Source organism: Miscanthus floridulus, chromosome 19 (genome assembly GCF_019320115.1).
Source record: "Miscanthus floridulus cultivar M001 chromosome 19, ASM1932011v1, whole genome shotgun sequence".
NCBI lineage: Eukaryota > Viridiplantae > Streptophyta > Magnoliopsida > Poales > Poaceae > Miscanthus > Miscanthus floridulus.
In genome coordinates this window covers 83596375-83618939 of record NC_089598.1, presented here as the reverse complement: position 1 = coordinate 83618939, position 22565 = coordinate 83596375, and the positions used below count along the sequence as shown (strand labels likewise).

General features: G+C 44.2%; 1 protein-coding gene across 1 annotated transcript; it reads right to left on the bottom strand.

Annotated features, from left to right (window-relative positions):
- Positions 1–3837: 3837 nt before the first annotated feature.
- On the bottom strand, positions 3838–6789 carry LOC136526888 (EIN3-binding F-box protein 1-like). The gene is made up of 2 exons (XM_066519462.1): positions 6518–6789; positions 3838–6408 (listed from the first exon to the last, which is right to left on the bottom strand). Exons 1-2 carry the CDS (start codon positions 6540–6542, stop codon positions 4556–4558), a joined length of 1878 nt encoding a protein of 625 aa, XP_066375559.1. The 5' UTR covers positions 6543–6789; the 3' UTR covers positions 3838–4555.
- Between the last annotated feature and the right edge of the window lie 15776 nt (positions 6790–22565).

Sequence of the window (22565 nt, the reverse complement as noted above, 5' to 3'; positions counted from 1 at the left end):
TGGCTGCATATTGCAGCTACAAGTACGTACCATTTACACTAGCCATAAACTAAATAAGTGGAACCCAAACGCTAAATTGCCATCACAATCATTGCCCTCAACCCCCCCACCCCCCCACCCCAACACACACACCAACATCACCATGTCATATCTACCATTCAACACCTCCGCTTTGGTCATCTAAGTATCACCGCCTTAGATACATATTTAGAAATAAAGTCTTGATTTCACGTAATAATATATCATGCACTCTGTGTCATGGGCACATGTTTATGGTAAAGACTTTGTGACTTTTTTTAAAAAAATAGCTTTTTTACAAACTTATTATTAGGATCAAACATTTCGAGTTCAAATGCTACCATGTACTCCCCCGTTCCAAATTATAAGTCGCTTTAACTTTTTGGTCCATCCATTTTGCTATGTATCTAGACATATTATTTATCTAGATGCATAGCAAAATAGATGTACAAAAAATTTCAAAACGACTTGTAATTTAGAACAGAGGGAGTTTATACCTGATGTAGTACACAAACCACAAATTGGGTGTCAAACCCTACTGCGCATCGGCTAAAATGAAATACAAATCACCAGTCGATGACGATGACCAAGGCGAACACTAGTGGACCTCAATGGGAATCACGTTTCTTGATGTCCACTTTGTAGGGTACGATCCTGGACCTCAATGGGAATCACGTTTCTTGATGTCCACTTTGTAGGGTACGATCCTGCTAAACTCGGCTTCCTCCAACAAATCGGTTGCTGATGCTTTGCGATCGAGATCACCGGTGGGGCTCACTACGGCCATACGCCTCTGATCTTTCTTGCTTCAAGTAAGGCGTGGCTAGCTGCTCCTCCGCTAAACAGGGCCGCCCTCGAGTCCTCAACTACTATGCTCAAGTGCCAGACTTGTTGTCACGTCCTCCACCACAGCCCCGAGCTCCCGAATTTTTTACTTTTTAGCCCTTTTTTTTTAAGTTTCTCACAAATAGACCCTTAGCGGAAAGAATTCAGAAAATATACCCTTAGCTCGGCGCCATCGATACTGGCGCCGAGCTAACACGTCTTGGCGCCAGCGTCCCTGGCGCCGAGATGGCAGGCAGCTCGGCGCCGTAGACGCTGGCACCGAGCTTGGCGCCCTGTACGCCCCGCGCCCCAAGCGATGGCGAAGTGCAGCAAGCGGCTGTGGGACCAGGGTGGTCGACTGGTCGCGTGGTCAGCATGCGTGTCTCGCTCGACGGAAGTGCATGCATCTGCGATGACAGTAGGTGTGCATGCTGTCGCTGCTACAGGTGCATGCTACAAGGCCGCTCACCTCGTGCTCCACGCCGCTGACCCTGAAGTAGAGCATACTCTATAACAAGCGAATAATGATAAGAAAAATATTTATATTAGTATTCTGTAAAAATATTAACACAATAGAGATCAAATTTCTCTTTCATTAGAAAGATGATTCAAAATAATGACTTAGTTTATAACTAAACTATACACCTCTGATATCTTTTATAAACTATCCATGTCTACCTTTTTGAAAGATGCTGTATATTAGCCCCGTCCATTTAGAATGCCCACATATGCCATTATGATAATAATATAAAGTAAGATTGAATCAAAGGTGTCTATCTTCGTTGTTATACAAAAATAAAAAAAAGTATCTCTCAAATCTGCATGCAAATACTAATCTAATATATATAAAGTATGATATATATTTTTCTAAATTGCATACTTCTACACTCCTACTAAGAAAATTAAGCATATGATATGTTCCATCGTCAAGTAAACATGTATATATTTGAATAAATATTTATTTTAAGAGCTTATCAAACATGGAAAATAGCCCCTCAACGAAAGCACATAGCAATTAGCCTACCTATTAAGCCCACCTATTTAGATACACTAGGATTAATTTTAGCTAATTTTTAGGGTCTGTCTATATTTTTTTTTAATTTTAATATTTTTTGGAAACTAATTTTAAATCTAACACGGTCGGTTTTTTTAAAACTAACACTTTTGGCCACGCCTATTGTGCGGGCGGACGCGGCTGGCTGGCTGGTTGGCTGGCGTGGACGGACGCAGCCGCGGCGGCCGACATGCTCGGCGACGGGCTGGCGCGGGCGGACGCGGGTGCGGCGGCCAGGCAGCCTTGCTGCGCTGCTCGGGCAACGGCGGCTGCTCGGCCACTGGTGGACGCGGGCCACAGCGGGGGTTTTATTTGGCCCTGCCGCGCCACGGATCAGAGCGCGACAGTGTCGCGCCAAGATCGGTGGCGCGGCAGGCCCTGCCCCGTCAGCGGTCAGCGATTCCGGTTGCCGCCACGTCAGCCCTCTGCCACACCACCATGCATGGCGCGACACAGACATTTGGCCGCGCCAGGGCAATAGGTGCGGTCAAAAGTGTTAGTTTAAAAAAAATCGATCATGTTAGATTTAAAATTAGTTTCCAAAAAGTGTTAAAATTAAAAAAAATTCTGTCTACACAGAGGTCGGGTGTTTGGAGGACATGTCTCACCCGGGTGCCACGTCACCTTAAAACACTCGAATCCCAACAACAAAGTAATCAAGTGACACATCCCCGCTAAACACTCGATTCCTGTAGCCGTCGGATCCAAATCTAACGACACAAATAAAATATATCCAATAAATATAAAATTAAATAATAAAATAACAAAAAATACCAAATAATTACTATGGAATACAAATCGGTAGAAATTCAAAGAAAAAACAGAGAAAACATACAGACAACAAATAAAAAAGGCAGAAAATTATCGGCGCCAGCAAATTGGTATAGGGCGTCAAGCTCGGCGCCAGCGTCTACGGCGCCGAGCTGCCTGCCATCTCGGCGCCAGCGTCCCTGGCGCCGAGACGTGTTAGCTCGGTGCCAGTATTGATGGCGCCAAGCTAAGGGTCTATTTTCTAAATTCTTTCCGTCAGATGCCTATTTATAATAAACTTTAAAAAACTAAAAAGTAAAAAATTCGGCCCCAGCTCTGGAGTTCCGATGAACCTGGCCCTCCCTGTCCAAACGTCGTCGTCGAAAGCCTCATGAAATGCAAAAGCGTGTACGAGTACTACCTTTATTCAAAGACACGACTCGCCATGGTTTTTTTACCCCTTACGTCACGCCGGTGACGCAGTCCGGTTTTGGAGGCATCAAAATTCAGGAAAGGGGCCAAGTGCATGAACCACTGAAGGAGTCAGTCCAGGGGAGCAGCACTGCACGGCACAGGACGCAGCGACCGGCGAGAGAAAGGGCAGAGGGGGATGAACATGGTCGCCTGGTCAACACAGTAGGTGCTTGTTTCACTGGACAGGCCAGCAACGCCAATTGGTGCACTGGACAGGCCAGCAACGCCAATTCAGGGACACTTGAATGGATGGCCCACTTGAATGGATGGCCTCGAGGAGTCGAGCGGCACTGCTTTGGATTGGATAGCTTTGACGAGGGATTTGGATGCAAATCTCCACAATTTAGTTAGAGAGAGTTTTTTCTGAAACCAAATACTAGTGCTAAGAATTTATTATTGGTAATCCAGGAGTTGCCTGCATCCAAGTAGGCCTTTAGTTCCATTTTGTATTGCCAAGCATGACAGAACCTCACCAGTCAGTTCAGTTCTAATAGGGCCATCTTATCTTAGAAGCCAAGCATACTGAATGCATAACTGCATAAGTCCTGGGCTCCTGGCCAGCTCAGTCAGACAAGGAAGCAGCGCTGCTCATCACAGGAGGGTCACTCACACAATACACATAGAAATTCCAAAGCCATATAAACAGGATGACCCATAAGGGATTCAGGGGACAGTACAAGTACAACACCATGATTGGATAACAGGGCACAGGACTCAGAACGAAAAGCAATCTTTATTTGTCTTCAGAAGAATGTTGCAAATATTACAGTGTTCAAACCACCTGCCTGCAAAATCAGGTCTCTGGAGAAGAAAAACAACCACACAGGGTTGTCAAGGCAAAGGCTCTGTAGAATGAACCTTGCAAAGGCCAGATCCCAAGTACATAGGCAAACCCTACCGACACTGTAAAATAGCAACATGACCAACAACACACTGCACTCGGCGAGATTGCAAACACCCCAGACATGGAGCTAAGTTTCTCTGAATGACGACACCAACAATTGGACTTGCAATCACATGCAATCAAAAGAGAGTGTTGATGTCTGCAACTCTAACCAGGAGTATTGGAAAAGAACACACACTTAACAAATACTTGAGCTTCAAACACGACTTGAGAAACTGCATGGTGGAATGACTGATCACAAGGGCTTAGGTTGGGATGGAGAGGGCAGGGTGCATGGTAATGGCTGCCAAAGGCTCAACGAACAGAGATCCTCACAGGAGGATACCTGCAAAAAAACAAGCCTCGGCAAAAACACCCCCCTAGGAAAACAACCGACCCTAAGACAAACAGGAGACCCATCATGACACAAACACGAGCCGGAAACCAGACTCAACTATAAAGCTTAGACTGAAGTACTACCGCTACGGTCGTATATTTGCATCTGGAGAAGGTTGACCCAGCATCTCCAGTAACTAATCGCCTTGTTCCTCTTAAGCAAGGATGTCGCACCGCCAGAGCTGCTTCTCCAAGGAAGCGATGTTGTGGTTGCCGATGAAGTTGAACTGGAGATTGAGTCCCTCCAAGGATGAAGACATGCTGCCTAAGAAAGGAACACTCTTCTGGGTGACCTTCATACAGCCAGACAGTGAGAGGATACGCAGCTTGAGCTGCTTTGCCGCTGCCAAGACCGCAACACCATAGTCACTGACCATGCAATTTGAAAGATCAAGCTCAGCAAGCTGGCTGCAGCTCTCAGAGATGGCAAACAGGCTTGCATCAGTAACCTTGCTGCATCCCTCAAGGCTAAGCTGTGCAAGAGAAGCACCATGAGCCTTCACCAAGGCGGAAACAGCCGCATCCGTGAGATTCTCGCAGCCATTCAGATCAACATTGACCAGGCCACTCTCCGAACTCTTCATCAATGGAAGGAAGCCATTGTCGGTAACTGCACCAAGACCACTCAAATTGACATTCTCCAACTGAGGGCAGATCATGCCCACCACAGCCAAGCTGGCATCTGTGAAGCCTGGGCAATCCTTGATGGTGAGGGAACGAAGCGATTTGCATACTGGAAGCTGCGCAGGTGCGGAGCAGATGTCCTTGATACCGATGCACTTGGACAAAGAGAGAACCTTAAACTTTGGGCTGCAGTTGAGGAGGAAAGCAAGAATGCCCATAAGAGTAACCTTGCTGCATTCCTCGATCTGCAAATTCTCCAGGACCTTAGATGATTCTGCAAATTCCTTGAGACATCCATCTGAGACCTTGCTGCACTTCTTGAGGTTAACAAGCTTCAAACTTGGGCTGAACTTGGCGACAGATGCAAGAGCAAGATCCGTGAGTCCCGGGCAGGAGACGACAGTCATAGACCTGAGCTTCTGCAGGCCCAGGGCATTGGCCATCACCCAAAATCCCCTCTCACCAACAGCAGGGAGGCGAGCGAGGGTCAGGTCTTCGATTGACTTCCCATAGTACCCAATCACGGCAAGAGAAGCATCAGTAATGTTCAAACCCTGAAGCCGGACCTTTGCCAACGAGGCGGTCGCAGAGCAGACGAGGCCAGACACACCCTGGTCATCGACATGTGCGCAATTCTTGATGCTAACTGCCTGTAGCTTGGCGCAGCAGCGGCCAATTGCCTTGAGACCCTCGTTAGCCACACCAGAGCATGCCTCGATGGTGAGCGACTTCAGTTCCGGGCAACCCTGAGCGACCGCGATGAGGCCCTTGTCCGTGATCATAGGGCAGCCAGCGATGTCAAGCCGCTCCAGCGAGTGGCACTCGGCGGCGATCTCGGCAAGCCCGGCATCCGTCACCTGCGGAACATCCCACAGGGTAAGGGAGCGGAGCTCTGGGCAGCCGCGGGCGAGAGCGGAGACGCCGGCGTCGGTGACGCCACGCGCCGGGTGGCTCCCGCGGACGGAGACGGCAGCCAGACGGCCGGCGACGGCCGCCGCCGTGAGGCGTGCGTCCGTGGCCTCCTTGCCCTCGAGGGTCCTCTCGCGGGCGTCGCCGTCGAGGTCCATCAGATCGGCTTCGTCGTCCTCGCTGAGGTACTCCTGGTTGAGGTCCGGCACGGCGGGGGCGGCCGGGGGCAGCACGGCCTCGGAGGCGCGGATGCCGGCGAGGAGCGCTAGCCAGCGGCGGGAGACGCAAGCCGACGCGCAGCGCGCGCGGGCGCCCTGCACGCGGCGCAGGACCTCGAAGAGGCACTCGTCCGGCAGCGCGTCCAGGGACGGCTCATCCCTGCGCTTCTGTCTCTTGGGCACCGCCGTCACGGGCTCAGCGGCCGCCGTCGCGAACACGCGCTTCCGCGACCGGACGCCGGCGAGAACCCCATCGCCTAATCCAAGAAACGAGGCAAAAACTGGTAAGAACAAACCCAAAGGAAATCCAATCCCCACAACTGAAACTTCAAATCTTACACCTTAACCAAAAGCAAGGGTCTTTACCTCTGTATCCCTGGAACGGAGACATGTCGAGCCGCCAAAGACCAAGAACGCCGTCGACGAAGCCGAAGCTTGCTCCGAGAACGCCGGAAGAAGCGAAACGAAAGAGGAAGAGAAGCAACAGCACCACTGGATCCGAGGGCGGATTTAGAGGACGGACGCCGAACCCTATCGCTTACCGCGACAGGGAAAAAATGGCGTAGGAGCCGGATGAAGGGAACGGCGGACGGGTTGGGGGAAGAGGAGGTGGTGGTGGTGCGGTGGGGAAGGAGTGCCCGGTGGCGCCGGCTTTTTATGTGGTGGCGAACCCGGAAGGCAAGTTGCCCAAGTTGGGCGGAATTCGTACCCCACTCGTTGTCAGCCGGATCTGCTGGGTTCATTGAATCTTCTCTCCCCGGCTCACTGTCTGGGGCAGAGGAGATGCGCTGTGCTGTGAGTTGAAAATCACTGGCGTTTCAAAATAGGTGATGGTATTTGATGCAAATCGGGTTACTGTTCACGTAATATAATCAGCCACTCCATTTGATATTGCAAGTGAAAAGAGGGAACTGCAATGTGGGTCTCTAAGCTTTTCATGCATTCTCTTTTAGGTCTATGAACTCTTAAAGTGGTTCATTTGAAGTGTACAAATTTAGGTTCATGATTAGATAATGAACTTAGAATAAACCAATTTAAAAGTTAAAGAAGCATATAATCACTTTAAAAGTTTATGGATCTAGATGAATTCATAACAAATTTAAAAATGCACGGTGCTTTTCTTCTGCCATTGTTCCCTTTTTTGCATTTCACTTGTACAAGTATAAATGTATGCACTTGGCACCCCAAATTAACATGACGGGATAACAGATATGTATGGAACGATTTTCTTGTCAACGCGGCTATATACTATTTTCACCGCTAATTTGTTAAAACTAGCGAGGATAGTTATCATCGTTGGTTTGTATACTACACCATAGCCCTAATACATATTATGATCCAACGATTAAAAATTACAAACCATATGATAACCGAGAATGTTTCACCACCGGTTTGTAGTACAAATCAGCAGTGAAAATGTTAGTCCAATATAAAACCTAAGGCCCAAACCATACCCCCCACCCACACACACTCTCACAGCCACACCGCCACCACTCCCCCTAGCTCCCACTCTCTCTCTCTCTACCTCTAGAATCGCTCTTTTTCACGGTGAAAATGTGGGTGTAATATATACTAATTTCTCAATTCAAATTGTAGGTTATTTTAGTTCTTTTAGTTATATAGTGTATATCTAAGTACTGTCAAAATGACTTAGAGCCTCCCGAATAGATGGTCTAAATTTCACTCTTTATATCTTCATTTGGCTATCCATTTTCACAAGATTACTCCTCTTTATTTCAATACACTCCAACAAACTAGCCAAATTGCACTGTCTATATCCTACTGATCTATAGATATTGGTATTCAAAATAAGAAGAATCGTTATATGTTCCTTGATTTTTTTATAAGTAAATCAATGTTCTAAAGTTCAAATAACTTTAAAACAATCAGTTTTGGTTATTTTTAATTTAAAATTTGAAAGTGATTTTGAGGTAATTAAGTCCAGTTAAAAGGAGTTCTCTGTTCTTTATTCTACCAGCTGTAAATTTGGCATGATTTTAGAAATTTGATGTAGCCACCTTTTGAATTTTGAAAGATGAGAGAAGAAATGAAGTTTTTGAAGCAAAACTAGGTAAAACGCCTCTCGCGACATTGCCATATTTCCCAAGCTGGGAAGCCTGATATGGATAAGATTGTTGAGGTTGGAGACTGGTTTCTGTGTGTTGTTCAGGTAAACAATAATGGCAAGGTGAAAGGCTCGTCTCTTGAAGATACTCTTATAATTTAGAATGGACGAGTGTTTTCAAGAGAACAGTTGAAACATATAAATAGTACTCTCTTTATTTTAAATTATAAGCCGCTTTGATTTTATTGGTACATCCATTTTGCTATGCATCTGGATATAATAATATGTCTAAATACACAATAAAATGGATAAATTAAAAAAAATCAAAGCGACTTATAATTTAAAACGGAAGGAGTAACAAGTAAGTAGTAATTTGGGATATGCAAAAGTCCACACAAATAAATTTGGATTCCATGAGGGCAGCACGAGCACATGAGAAGGGTTTCCATCCTCAGCTCGCGCCGTCCATCCACAGGGACGGGACGCGTACGGCGTACCCACCGCAATCGGGCCTGGGTTCACGGCACCCACAACCGCCCGCCGCACGGCATGCACGCGTATTCCGTCCCGTAACGTTTGCTCCCAGCAAGCAGTATACGTCGCCCGCCCCGCCCATATGCAGCGTACTTGGACGCCCCAGCCCGGGCCGGTGGGCCCTATGCACTTTCCGTTTCTTTATTATCTTTATTTCTTATTCTTATTAGTTGGCTTAATGATTAATTTACAGAACAAAGCGGGGATTAGCATCCCATCCACACACTAAAGGCCCGTTTGGTTTCACCTACTAAAATTTAGATACTAAATTTTAGTCACTTTAGCTACTAAACTATCAAACAAACTGACTAAAAAACGACTAAAGTAGTTTAGTTACAATAATCACCCAAGAGTAGTTAAAAGTGGGCTAAAGTGCCCAGTGGACAAGGGCGCTACCCCTACCCCTCATTATTGCTGGTACTCACTTTGATTTGAGCATTCATTTGGGGTTGTTTGGTCTTTGTTGAACTGCTTTCATGATCTTTAGTTACTTTTAGTTACTAGAACCAAATAAAGATGACTAAAATTTAGTGATGGGTTTTAGTAGCTAAACTCTAGCATGGACCAAACAGGCCTAAAAAGATAAAGAGCCGGCCGGATCATTAGCCAGCAGCAGCTAGCCCGTTCATTTGGCTGTGGTTTGTCGTAAACGATCGTAAATTTCTAGCCGAAATAATATTTTTCTCTCACACAAACTAGTCAGTAGTACTTTTTTACGAATCAGCAACGATATGAACCAGCCAACCAAACAAGCTGCAGGTGCAAGGCATGTAGCCGGCCAGGACTCCCTGTTCTTCCTCCCGCCGTACCATATGATCTCATCTAGTACTACATCAGTAGTAGTATGCTGCAATCCTGCTGCACAGCAACTAGCTCCCTAGCCACAAGCATGCTGCTGTTTCTCGTCTCCTAATTACATGTACAAGGTGACATCTAGAAGATATATGTCACGTATGATTTTAATTATCTTACGTACAAGAGAGACAAATCAAAAGAAGAAGAAAAAAAGTACTATCGTCTGCTGTAATAATTAATGAATGGTTTCAAGCATGAAATTAAGAAGCCTATTATAGACAGCAGTTTTTCTATTGTCGAGCTATTGTCTATATATTATCTACGCTCACAATTCATTCAACAAGGGTAGTGTTTAGTTCCACTTCATTTTGCAAAAAATTTCAAGATTTCCCGTTGCATCGAATCTTTGGACGCATGCATGAAGCATTAAATATAAATAAAAAATAAAACTGATTACACAGTTTAGACGAAATTCACAAGACGAATCTTTTAAGCCTAATTAGACTATGATTGGACACTAATTACCAAATAACAACGAAAGTGCTACGGTACCATTTCCCAAAAAAATTTCGTCAACTAAACAAGCCCAAGATTAGATGCTGTTTAGATTGCTTCTAAACCATTTATGCATCATCGGCTTATATATGCATTAATTATGTAGTCTATGCTCAACATAAAATCATTCTGCACACAACAATTGTTCGAATCAGTTGTGTATATACCCATAATAGTCCAAATAGTCCACGCGGTTTGCCGCTGTTAGTAGCCAGGAATGGATGGATGGATACGCGCACCGGGGGAGTCCTCCTCGATGCCGCCATCTCTATCTCATCAAATGTTTGAAAATATGCATAGAATATTAAATATAGACTAAAAAATAATTAATTATATAGTTTGCGACTAATTCACGAGACGAATCTTTTAAGCATAATTAGTCCATGATTTGACAATGTGGTGATACAGTAACACACGTGCTAATGACAGATTAATTAGGCTTAATAAATTCGTCTCGCGGATTACTGACGGATTCTGTAATTTATTTTTTATTAGTATCCAAATATCACATACGATATCCTCGTCTAACACCCGATATGATATCCCAAAACTTTATATCCTAAATTTAAACGAGGCCTTACACGTGGGGGCAAGGTGCCTGTGGCGGATTATTCGGCGAATTTTGTTTGGTGGTACAACATATACAGGAAGTTTGATAATCATGAAAAGGGGCCTAATTAATTGGCTGCCCCGTGGGCCGGCGCGGCCAGTGGTTTGATACAGTTTATCAGGGCATTGCTAATGGAGTATTAATGGTGGTTTATATCTTTATTAAATAACTCAACGACTAAGCAAAATGCTGACGTAACCGTCTAATTATAATGAGAAAAGAGAGAAAAAAGAGAGAAAACCGTTTCTTATTCATGAAACGACGTCTACTCTCGAAACCATGAAGGAAGAAACGACGAAATCATCGTTGGGAGGAAACCAGTAGTTTCTATGTGGGACCCAGATAGCCCGGCACTCACTCGCTCCGCCGTCCGCCGCACTCGTCCACGGACCGCCATGTGCGCTCGCCTGCGCCACCCTTGCGTGCACTCGCTCGTCCGTAGGCCGCACGTGCTCGTCTGCCGGCCGCACGCGCCCGCATGCTGGCTCGCTCGCTTGGCCTTCCGTCGCTAGCGCTCGCCCACGCCGCCACGCTCCTGTCTCTCCGGGCGTCGTGCGTGCATTCTCCTCTGCATCGTGTGCGGTTGGGAGAGAACGAGAGGAGGGAGAGAGAGTACGGGAGGGAGCAAGAGACAAGGGAGATAGATAAAAAAAGATTAATATTTATTTCGCGAAGACAAATCTATTGTGTGCGATAGTTTCTATGGATGTTTTTTTTTGCTGACATGGTCCTCTTGATACCACGCATAGTTTCATATATTGGGACTGCCCTCATGAAGGCATATGGTTAGCTAGTCAATCCATCTCAGTTCTCAGTGCACCTCCGTCGTGTATTTTAAGTTTGTCTAATTATAGATAAAAAAATATCAATATTTATAATCAAATAAATATTATTACATTAAAATATATTTTAATAATAAATATATTTGGAACCATAAATATGAATATTATTTCTAGAAATCTGGTCAAACGTAAACTATTTAAATGGGCACGTAATTTTTTGTTCTCTCTTCTTTGAAATTAATTCGGTGTCACATTAGCAAATTTTTTTATGTAAGGCATGCATCAAATGACTGTGTTGCCATATGTGCTGAACTAGCCTAAGTGCACTCTTCAGCCAACACAATACAATGGATAGTTATCATGTCATATAGAGCTACACACAAACTATATTTTTAACCAACAGTTCTTAAAATTAACTTCTTGTACCATCCCCTCTATTTCTCATATCCTCTTCCTATCCCCACTTTTTTAATCCTATCATTTTGCTTATATGGTGTAACAGAACCGACCAAATCATAAAAACGTAAGTACAAAAACAATCACCGAAATGATCAAATTCCTGTACTTAAGCTCCCATAATCCCGGTAGTCCAGAAATCACGAAGGATTTCAACCAACTCTCGACATACAAACCAAGATCGTAGTGATTCAACACAACACATCATTCGTTACAACATTTCACAAGTAGCGTTCGGATTACATCCATCAGAGTTCAAATAAAATATTACAAACCAAGTTCAAATTTGCGGAAGCAACATAGTTTAGTACATAACTTCATAGTTTCAAATACATTGCCAGATCTGAATCATGTCCCACAAAAGCATCATCAGGTATGAGAACTATGAGAGACCGCGCCCAACGGTCTAGTCTTCATCCCCAGCCGGGAGAAGGCAATACTTGCAGCAACCAAAGTAGAACTGGTCATCTGCAATAGGTGAGAGATAAACCCTGAGTACGAGAAGGTACTTAGTTAGACTTACCCGTCAAAACTAGAAATAAAAGACACCAAGGGTCATGCAAGGCTTATGAGGTGGGCTAGCTGGACACAGTTGCATAAAAGAGCTTATGAATATAGTAACCAATTTAAACTTTGCATTAAGTTTATCATTATTTACCTGTCCACTAGATTTGCACCTGTACTAGAGCACTCACTTATTAGGAGTAAACAATATTAACCATAGCAGGTATAATAAGGTTGTTATCATCATATCATCATTTCCGAACCATTATGTTATTTAGTGTATCTACTTTGGAGATAAGCCCGTCAAGTTCTCACTAACCGGGAGAGACGGCAACTCGAATCGAATTACAACTCAGCTGAGGGGGTACTCCTAACTCTCACCCTGACATACTTTGCAAGGGTAGCCATGGGTCACCTTTGGAACAACTCAGGAACCAAATTCGCGGGTTCGATCAGCGCCAGCACTCTCAGGGATTACCCTTCTGCCAGGATGATCAGGACTTTTAAATCACCTGCCCTTGGACTCACGCCTATGGCTCCCTTCCGAGGCGCACTTTATACTTATCGACTCTCGGCCTGAGGTGAGCTACTCGGCTTCGTGGTCGGTCTTCGGACACGGCCAACTAAGAGAGAGGCATGCGTTCAACATGAACAGGAAAGGCTACAAGATTCAGTCCTTAAGCGACATAGACGGAGTCACTACAAACCAGCAAGCCTCCGCCCAGTCTTCATTTCAAATTAAGACAGGTTCTTTTCTACGATAGCAAATATAGCCAACCGTGCCATATGTATATTCCTATATCTCGCAGGTGACAGGAAATCACCTGACTTCTACCGCGTTTAAGTAGGGCTAAGCACTACACGAACCTGAGCTACATAGGATTCAGGGTATCAATATCTGGACAAGGATTGGATAACCAATGCAGCAAGTGTTTGCATCTAACACCTAAACTTAATGCAACAATATATATGTAACAATAATACTTTAATTGCATTTCAGAAGTTAGGAGGCTTAATATGCTCTGGGGCTTGCCTGGGATCCGACACAAGTCAGTTTAGTTAGCTTGCACCGTCATGGTGACATCTCCGGTCCTAGCACTTGCTTTGTCCTTCCATCTTCGGGATATATTCACCAAACCAAATCTTTGGGTTTGGCTCCAACATCGCATCCTTCACGTGGTGCATCTAGCGTACCTAGATGAGATGCAATATACAAGTGCATAAATATGAAGAATAGTACCATGAGACGCATCACAAAATAGCAAGCAAGACAAGCATAGTTTACACTAACACACTTAAGTACTTTGCGATGCTTAACTTAAACATCACACAATCTATCATGCTAAGATGGCAAAGAAGACGACAACACCAAGCATGACACAAGTTTCCCAAGATCTCAGGTGCTCTAACTCAGTCATCATTCAAGGCATAAGTCACACTTAACAATATACAAGCAAACACTATAATTGGAATCTGCCAATTTCTAGACATGCAAACAGCAGCTACAAGATTTAGCTATAACTGGAGTTACATAAATCCAAATGACTTGCAAGATAACATTTTGGAAAGCTTATGAAATTATCTACATTTCATCTATAACCCTCATAGCATGATTCCTAAGTTAAGTAGGTCGAAATTATACCTTTACCGAAACTGGTCTAAGCAAGATAGAGAGCAATCAATTGTATAATCCAACTTTAAACAACTGTAACTCTTAAACTACTTGGCCAAATGACACCAAATTTTAACAGCACCTAGATACATGAATAATCTATGACTTTTGTATAAACAAGTTTCACAAAAAGCATATTATCATGAAAAACCTAGTTAAGTTCCCAGATCTGTCCATAAACCACATTTGCAAGAAAATAAATATTAACTTATGTTGCAAACACATAATTAGGCAAAACCAACTTTACCAACATGTCACACATGACTAAAGAACACCAGAGAACCTAGTGTCCATGACCAAATAAATTCTTTTAATGCATTTCTTAATTTATTTTAGATAACAAGGTGACTTAATGAACATATACCAAAAGTATACAATAAATTCTACAACAATTACAGTGGCTCACATATCCTCTCAATAGTCTACTGTACAAATTTCACTCCATTTGAATATGTATAGCAACCTCTATGAAAAAGACAAGTTGCTAAAGCAAGAAATCATATGAGAGCGAGATAAACCAATAACTTACTCATACTTCACCCAATACTCATGAAATTTTTACCACACATCAACTATCACATGAGTAGCATGCCACAAAAATTTCACTTCATTTGGAGCCCTAGATCTACAGTTATGAAAAATAACAAATTCAACTAGCATTACAACCTTACTGCACAAATCTATTTTTAGCGCAAAATATTGAAACTAAAACATGCCATATTATAGATCTAATGCATAGAGAATTTCACAAGGATTCCAAAAAGTCCTCATTTGCTATTTTATGAATTTCCTATGAATTACTATGAATTTCCAAAGATTTAGCAATTTTACTACAAATAGGTCCTTATCGGCACTATTCATTTGAGTCACAGACTTCGCAGTTAGACCCTTCCATTTTGTCAAATTTGAGCCCAAGGCCCCTGGTCGGAATTAACAGCAGAGGAGCATGCCGGACTTGCTGTTGCCGGCCGAAGGAGGCTCGTCGCCGCCGGTGGTCTCGCCACTGCAAAAACGCGTCGGCCATCTTGTCCCTAGCTTCGCCGTGATCTCCTCTCCCTCCTCCACCTTTCAGTCGGGTCGTTTGAGGCTTGGTAAGGGCGTATTCGCCATTTCTTCCACCGCCGCCATGGCGGGACCTCGCCGGAGTTGGCGCTCCACGCGGCCAACTGCCACCGCGGTCTTCCTATCCCCTCTTCCTTGCTTGTTTAGGTTGGTAGTGCACTTCGAAAGCTCGTACCAAGCCTAGCCACGCCCTACAGGGTCGGGCCTCGCCGGAGCCGGCCAAGTCATGGCCGTGCGCCGCCATGGCCGTCGCCATTGCCTTTAGCCGCAGCAATAGCTTCAATTGATGGCACCGCTAGATGCGCATGGGTGAGGCGAACACCATAGCACCGATGGCCTTGCCGGAGCTGCCACCGGCGACGAGCTACGCCGCCGTCTTTTCTTCCTCCCCTGCCTGTCTCTTTGTCGTGCGGGACCCGCGCGTCAGTTACCGTGCGGAGGCGGGAGCCAGCGTGGGCCGCGTCGAGCCTGGGCTGCGCTTGCGCCTGCGTCGCGGGCCGCCGGGTGCTTTCGGGCCGGCCCAGCAGTAGGGTTAGGGTTTCGATTTTGTTTTGTTTATTCTTTTTCACAGCTTTGTGTACATTTTCAAAAATATGTATCTCCTAGTTGGTAGATTCAAATGATGTGGTTCCAATTTTGTTGAGTTCATGATAATGTCTAGTTTATATTAAAAATATAATTTATGCCATGTTCTGTTATGAAAAATGGAGTTGCTAATTATCTCTTTTAATCATGAAGGAAATAGGGGTAATTATATCTTTTTCTATGTAGCTCCAAATGGCATGAAATTTTTATGGTGTACTGCTTATATCATGAATAGCTTGTAGTTAAATTTTCATACATTTTGGACACTGTATGTAGGAGTTAGAAAATTCTCTTGTTTGCATGGATGGATGTTGTGTGAATTTTCATAATTTTTCTATAGATCCAGTAAAGGTAAAAATTGGTGAGTGCTATTCTTATGCTAGAGTGATACTAGGAAAAATAAGAAATCTGTTGCTTGACACTTTTCAATAGGGTTTCCTAATTATGCTAGAAATAGACATGCCCTCTGTTATTTTGGATATAGCAAGTTCTGCTTGCCCAATTGCTTTGAAATTTTTAGGGTAGTCTATGTGAAGCATGATATAGCTACTGTAATTTTTGTAGATTTTTCTGAATAGTTTTACTATATATTGCTTTAATCACCTAATTAACTAAATAAATTAGAAAAGGATATTAAATAATTTATTTAGAAGTTGGCACTATACTTTCTGATGTTCCTCTGGTATGCACAACAAGTTGGCAAACTTGGTTTGGTTCAATTATGCTTTTGCATCATCACTAAATAATTAATTTAGTAAACCTGTCATTTCTGGACAAATTCTAGGTTTACTTGAATTCGATTTGGTTAAATAAGAATCATGCTTTGATGTTTACAAATGAGTTGTAGAGAATTTAATAAGCTTTCTAGAATGTCCTCATGCAAGTCATTTGGATTTGTAGAACTCTTGTTGTGATTGAATTAAGGAACTACCCGTGTGCATATGAAACTTTAACTGTTGTTTTAAGTATGCCTTTACTATTTCTAAGTTTGTGGTAATGTTCCTAGGTGTTAGGCCTTTAATTGATGATGAGCATCTTTATCTTAGGTTATGCAAGTTAGGTAAGTTGATCTTGTTCTTCAAGTTAAGATAGATACATGTTTTAAAGTGATTTGAATAGAGCTATTCTTAATCGGCAAACGAGTGTCCAGTGATGCTTTCGTTAAACACTTACTGTGATTCATTCATCATGAGCATTATGTCATTCCTTATGCATCCATGATATTTATCTTGTGCATCGGCATGCAATAGGTGTATCGGAGGGTGTGACACTGCTGGAATTCGAGGAACCGAGCGAGGAGCAGCAGCAGCCAACACTAGAGGTTCAGGAGGTGCAGCCCTCAGGAGAAGTGCCAGACGAGGTCACCGTTGAGTGCCTAGATCACCGTCCGTGCAACTTTGTGAAAGGCAAGCCCCGGAGCATATTAAGCCTCCTAATTTCTGAAATGCAGTTAAAGTATTATTGTTACATATTTATATTGTTGCATTAAGTTTAGGTGTTGGATGCAAACACTTGCTGCATTGGTTATCCAATCCTTGTCCAGATATTGATACCCTGAATCCTATATAGCTCAGGCTCGTGTAGAGCTTAGCTCTGCTTAAACATGGTAGAAGTCAGGTGATTTCCTGTCACCTGTGAGATATAGGGACATTCATATGGCACGGTTGGCTATATTTGCTATCGTGGAAAAGAACCTGTCTTAATTTGAAATGAAGACCGGGCGGAGGCTTGTCGGTTTGTAGTGACTCCATCTATGTCGCTTAAGGACTGAATCTTGGAGCCTTTCCTGTTCATATTGAATGCATGCCTCTCTCTTAGTTGGCCGTGTCTGAAGACCGACCACGAAGCTGAGTAGCTCACCTCAGGCCGGGAGTCGATAAGTATAAAGTGCGCCTCGGAAGGGAGCCGTAGGCGTGAGTCCAAGGTCAGGTGATTTAAAAGTCCTGATCGTCCTGGCAGAAGGGTAATCCCTGAGAGTGCTGGCGCTGATCGAACCCACGAATTTGGTTCCTGAGTTGTTCCAAAGGTAACCCACGGCTACCCTTGCAAAGTATGCCAGGGTGAGAGTTAGGAATACCCCCTCAGCTGAGTTGTAATTCGATTCGAGTCGCCGTCTCTCCTGGTTAGTGAGAACTTGACGGGCTTATCTCCAAAGTAGATACACTAAATAACATAATGGTTCAGAAATGATGATATGATGATAACAGCCTTATTATACCTGCTATGGTTAATATTGTTTGCTCCTAATAAGTGAGTGCTCTAGTACAGGTGCAAATCTAGTGGACAGGTAAATGATGATAAACTTGATGCAAAGTTTAAATTGTTTACTATATTCATAAGCTCTTTTATGCAACTGTGTCCAGCTAGCCCACCTCATAAGCCTTGCATGACCCTTGGTGTCTTTTATTTCTGGTTTTGATGGGTAAGTCTAGCTGAGTACCTTCTCGTACTCAGGGTTTATCTCCCACCTGTTGCAGATGACCAGTTCTACTTTGGTTGCTGCAAGTATTGCCTTCTCTCGGCTGGGGATGAAGACTAGACCGTTGGGCGCGGTCTCTCATAGTTCTCATACCTGATGATGCTTTTGTGGGACATGACTCAGATCTAGCAATGTATTTGAAACTATGAAGTTATGTACTAAACTATGTTGCTTCCGCAAATTTGAACTTGGTTTGTAATATTTTATTTGAACTCTGATGGATGTAATCCGAATGCTACTTGTGAAATGTTGTAACGAATGATGTGTTATTAAAACCCTAACCCTACTGCTGGGCTAGCCCGAAAGCACCCGGCGGCCCACGATGCAGGCGCAAGCATAGCCCAGGCTCGGTGCGGCCCACGCTGGCTCCCGCCTCGGCACGGTAACTGACGCGCGGGTCCCGCACAACAGAGAGATAGGCAGGGGAGGAAGAAAAGACGGTGGCGTAGCTCGTCGCTGGTGGTAGCTCCGGTGAGGCCATCGGTGCTATGGTGTTCGCCTCACCCATGCGCATCTAGCGGTGCCATCAATTGAAGCTATTGCTACAGCTAAAGGCAATGGCGACGGCCATGGCGGCGCACGGCCATGGCTTGGCCGGCTCCAGTGAGGCCCGACCCCGTAGGGCGCGGCTAGGCTCGGTACGAGCTTTCAGAGTTCACTACCAACCTAAACAAGCAAGGAAGAGGGGATGGGAAGACCGCGGTGGTAGTTGGCCATGTGGAGCGCCAAGTCCGGTGAGGTCCCGCCATGGCGGCGGTGGAAGAAATGGCGAATACGCCCTTACCAAGCCTCAAATGACCCGACTGAAAGGTGGAGGAGGAAGAGGAGATCACGGCGAAGCTAGGGACAAGATGGCCAATGCGTTTTTGCAGTGGCGAGCGCGCGAGGTGATGGCGAAGCTCGGTTAGAAATGGAGGAGCTGCTGCGGCTTCGGTACTACGCGCGGTAGAGGCGAAGGAGATGCAAATGAAGCTGATGACTCGGTCGGGCAGGCGCGCGGGCTGTTGCTCAAGTCGTGGCCGGCCGTGCCAGGGCGTCCGTGGCGCGTGGCAGCGTGAGTAGGAGACCGGCGACGAGTGTCACCCACGCGGCATTCGTTGTCTGATGGCTGTCAGTTACTGTAGCTCACATTTAGACAACTAGAACCGCCTGACAGCGCGACTTCAATGTTTTAATATGGCTAAACTGTTGATCCACTACAAAAACAATGTACATGAAAATTGTAGGCCTACCATCCATCTACAACTTCTTTTCAAGGACCATCATCTAATTCGCCATGGATCAGAAGTTACATCAAGCCAAAGTTGGCTCGATCCAACTAAAACTGGGTTTATGACTTAGCAAATTTTCTAAGTGTGAATTCAGCATGGACCGGAGCATATTAAGCCTCCTAATTTCTGAAATGCAGTTAAAGTATTATTGTTACATATATATATTATTGCATTAAGTTTAGGTGTTGGATGCAAACACTTGCTGCATTGGTTATCCAATCCTTGTCCAGATATTGATACCCTGAATCCTATGTAGCTCAGGCTCATGTAGAGCTTAGCCCTGCTTAAACATGGTAGAAGTCAGGTGATTTCCTGTCATCTACGAGATATAGGGACATATATATGGCACGGTTGGTTATATTTGCTATCATGGAAAAGAACCTATCTTAATTTGAAATGAAGACCGGGCAGAGGCTTGCCGGTTTGTAGTGACTCCGTCTGTGTCGCTTAAGGACTAAATCTTGGAGCCTTTCCTGTTCATGTTGAACGCATGCCTCTCTCTTAGTTGGCTGTGTCTAAAGACCGACCACGAAGCCGAGTAGCTCACCTTAGGTCGGGAGTCGATAAGTATAAAGTGCGCCTCGGAAGGGAGCCGTAGGCGTGAGTCCAAGGTCAGGTGATGTAAAAGTCCTGATCGTCCTGGCAGAAGGATAATCCCTGAGAGTGCTGGCGCTGATCAAACCCGCGAATTTGGTTCCTGAGTTGTTCCAAAGGTGACCCACGGCTACCCTTGCAAAGTATGCCAGGGTGAGAGTTAGGAATACCCCCTCAGCTGAGTTGTAATTTGATTTGAGTCGCCGTCTCTCCCGGTTAGTGAGAACTTAATGGGCTTATCTCCAAAGTAGATACACTAAATAACATAATGGTTCGGAAATGATGATATGATGATAACAGCCTTATTATACCTGCTATTGTTAATATTGTTTGCTCCTAATAAGTGAGTGCTCTAGTACAGGTGCAAATCTAGTGGACAGGTAAATGATGATAAACTTGATGCAAAGTTTAAATTGGTTACTATATTCATCAGCTCTTTTATGCAACTGTGTCCAGCTAGCCCACCTCATAAGCCTTGCATGACCCTTGGTGTATTTTATTTCTGATTTTGATAGGTAAGTCTAGCTGAGTACCTTCTCGTACTCAGGGTTTATCTCTCACCTGTTGCAGATGACCAGTTCTACTTTGGTTGCTGCAAGTATTGCCTTCTCCCGGCTGGGGATGAAGACTAGACCGTTGGGCATGGTCTCTCATAGTTCTCATACCTGATGATGCTTTTGTGGGACATGACTTAGATCTGGCAATGTATTTGAAACTATGAAGTTATGTACTAAACTATGTTGCTTCCGCAAATTTGAACTTGGTTTGTAATATTTTATTTGAACTCTGATGGATGTAATCCGAATGCTACTTGTGAAATGTTGTAACGAATGATGTGTTGTGTTGAATCACTACGATCTTGGTTTGTATGTCGAGCGTTGGTTGAAATCCTTCGTGATTTTCGGACTACCGGGATTATGGGAGCTTAAGTACAGGAATTTGATCACTTTGGTGATTGTTTTTGTACTTACGTTCTTATGATTTGGCCAGCTGTAACAGAACCGACCAAATCATAAGAACGTAAGTACAAAAACAATCACTGAAGTGATCAAATTCCTGTACTTAAGCTCCCATAATCCCGGTAGTCCGGAAATCACGAAGGATTTCAACTAACTCTCGACATACAAACCAAGATCGTAGTGATTCAACACAACACATCATTCGTTACAACATTTCACAAGTAGCATTCGGATTACATCCATTAGAGTTCAAATAAAATATTACAAACCAAGTTCAAATTTGCGGAAGCAACATAGTTTAGTACATAACTTCATAGTTTCAAATACATTGCTAGATCTGAGTCTTGTCCCACAAAAGCATCATCAGTTATGAGAACTATGAGAGACCGTGCCCAACGGTCTAGTCTTCATCCCCAGCCGGGAGAAGGCAATACTTGCAGCAACCAAAGTAGAACTGGTCATCTGCAACAGGTGGGAGATAAACCCTGAGTACGAGAAGGTACTCAGCTAGACTTACCCATCAAAACTAGAAATAAAAGACACCAAGGGTCATACAAGGCTTATGAGGTGGGCTAGCTGGACACAGTTGCATAAAAGAGCTTATGAATATAGTAACCAATTTAAACTTTGCATCAAGTTTATCATCATTTACCTGTCCACTAGATTTGCACCTGTACTAGAGCACTCACTTATTAGGAGCAAACAATATTAACCATAGCAGGTATAATAAGGCTATTATCATCATATCATCATTTCCGAACCATTATGTTATTTAGTGTATCTACTTTGGAGATAAGCCCGTTAAGTTCTCACTAACCGGGAGAGACGGCAACTCGAATCGAATTACAACTCAGCTGAGTGGGTATTCCTAACTCTCACCCTGGCATACTTTGCAAGGGTAGCCGTGGGTCACCTTTGGGACAACTCAAGAACCAAATTTGTGGGTTCGATCAGCGCCAGCACTCTCAGGGATTACCCTTCTACCAGGACGATCAGGACTTTTAAATCACCTGCCCTTGGACTCACACCTATGGCTCCCTTTTGAGGCGCACTTTATACTTATCGACTCCCGGCCTGAGGTTTGCTACTCGGCTTTGTGGTCGGTCTTCAGACACAGCCAACTAAGAGAGAGGCATGCGTTCAACATGAACAGGAAAGGCTCCAAGATTCAGTCCTTAAGCGATACAGACGGAGTCACTACAAACCGGCAAGCCTCCACCCGGTCTTCATTTCAAATTAAGACAGGTTCTTTTCCACGATAGCAAATATAGCCAACCGTGCCATATGTATGTCCCTATATCTCGCAGGTGACAAGAAATCACCTGACTTCTACCATGTTTAAGCAGGGCTAAGCTCTACACGAGCCTGAGCTACATAGGATTCAGGGTATCAATATCTGGATAAGGATTAGATAATAAATGCAGCAAGTGTTTGCATCCAACACCTAAACTTAATGCAACAATATATATATATATGTAACAATAATACTTT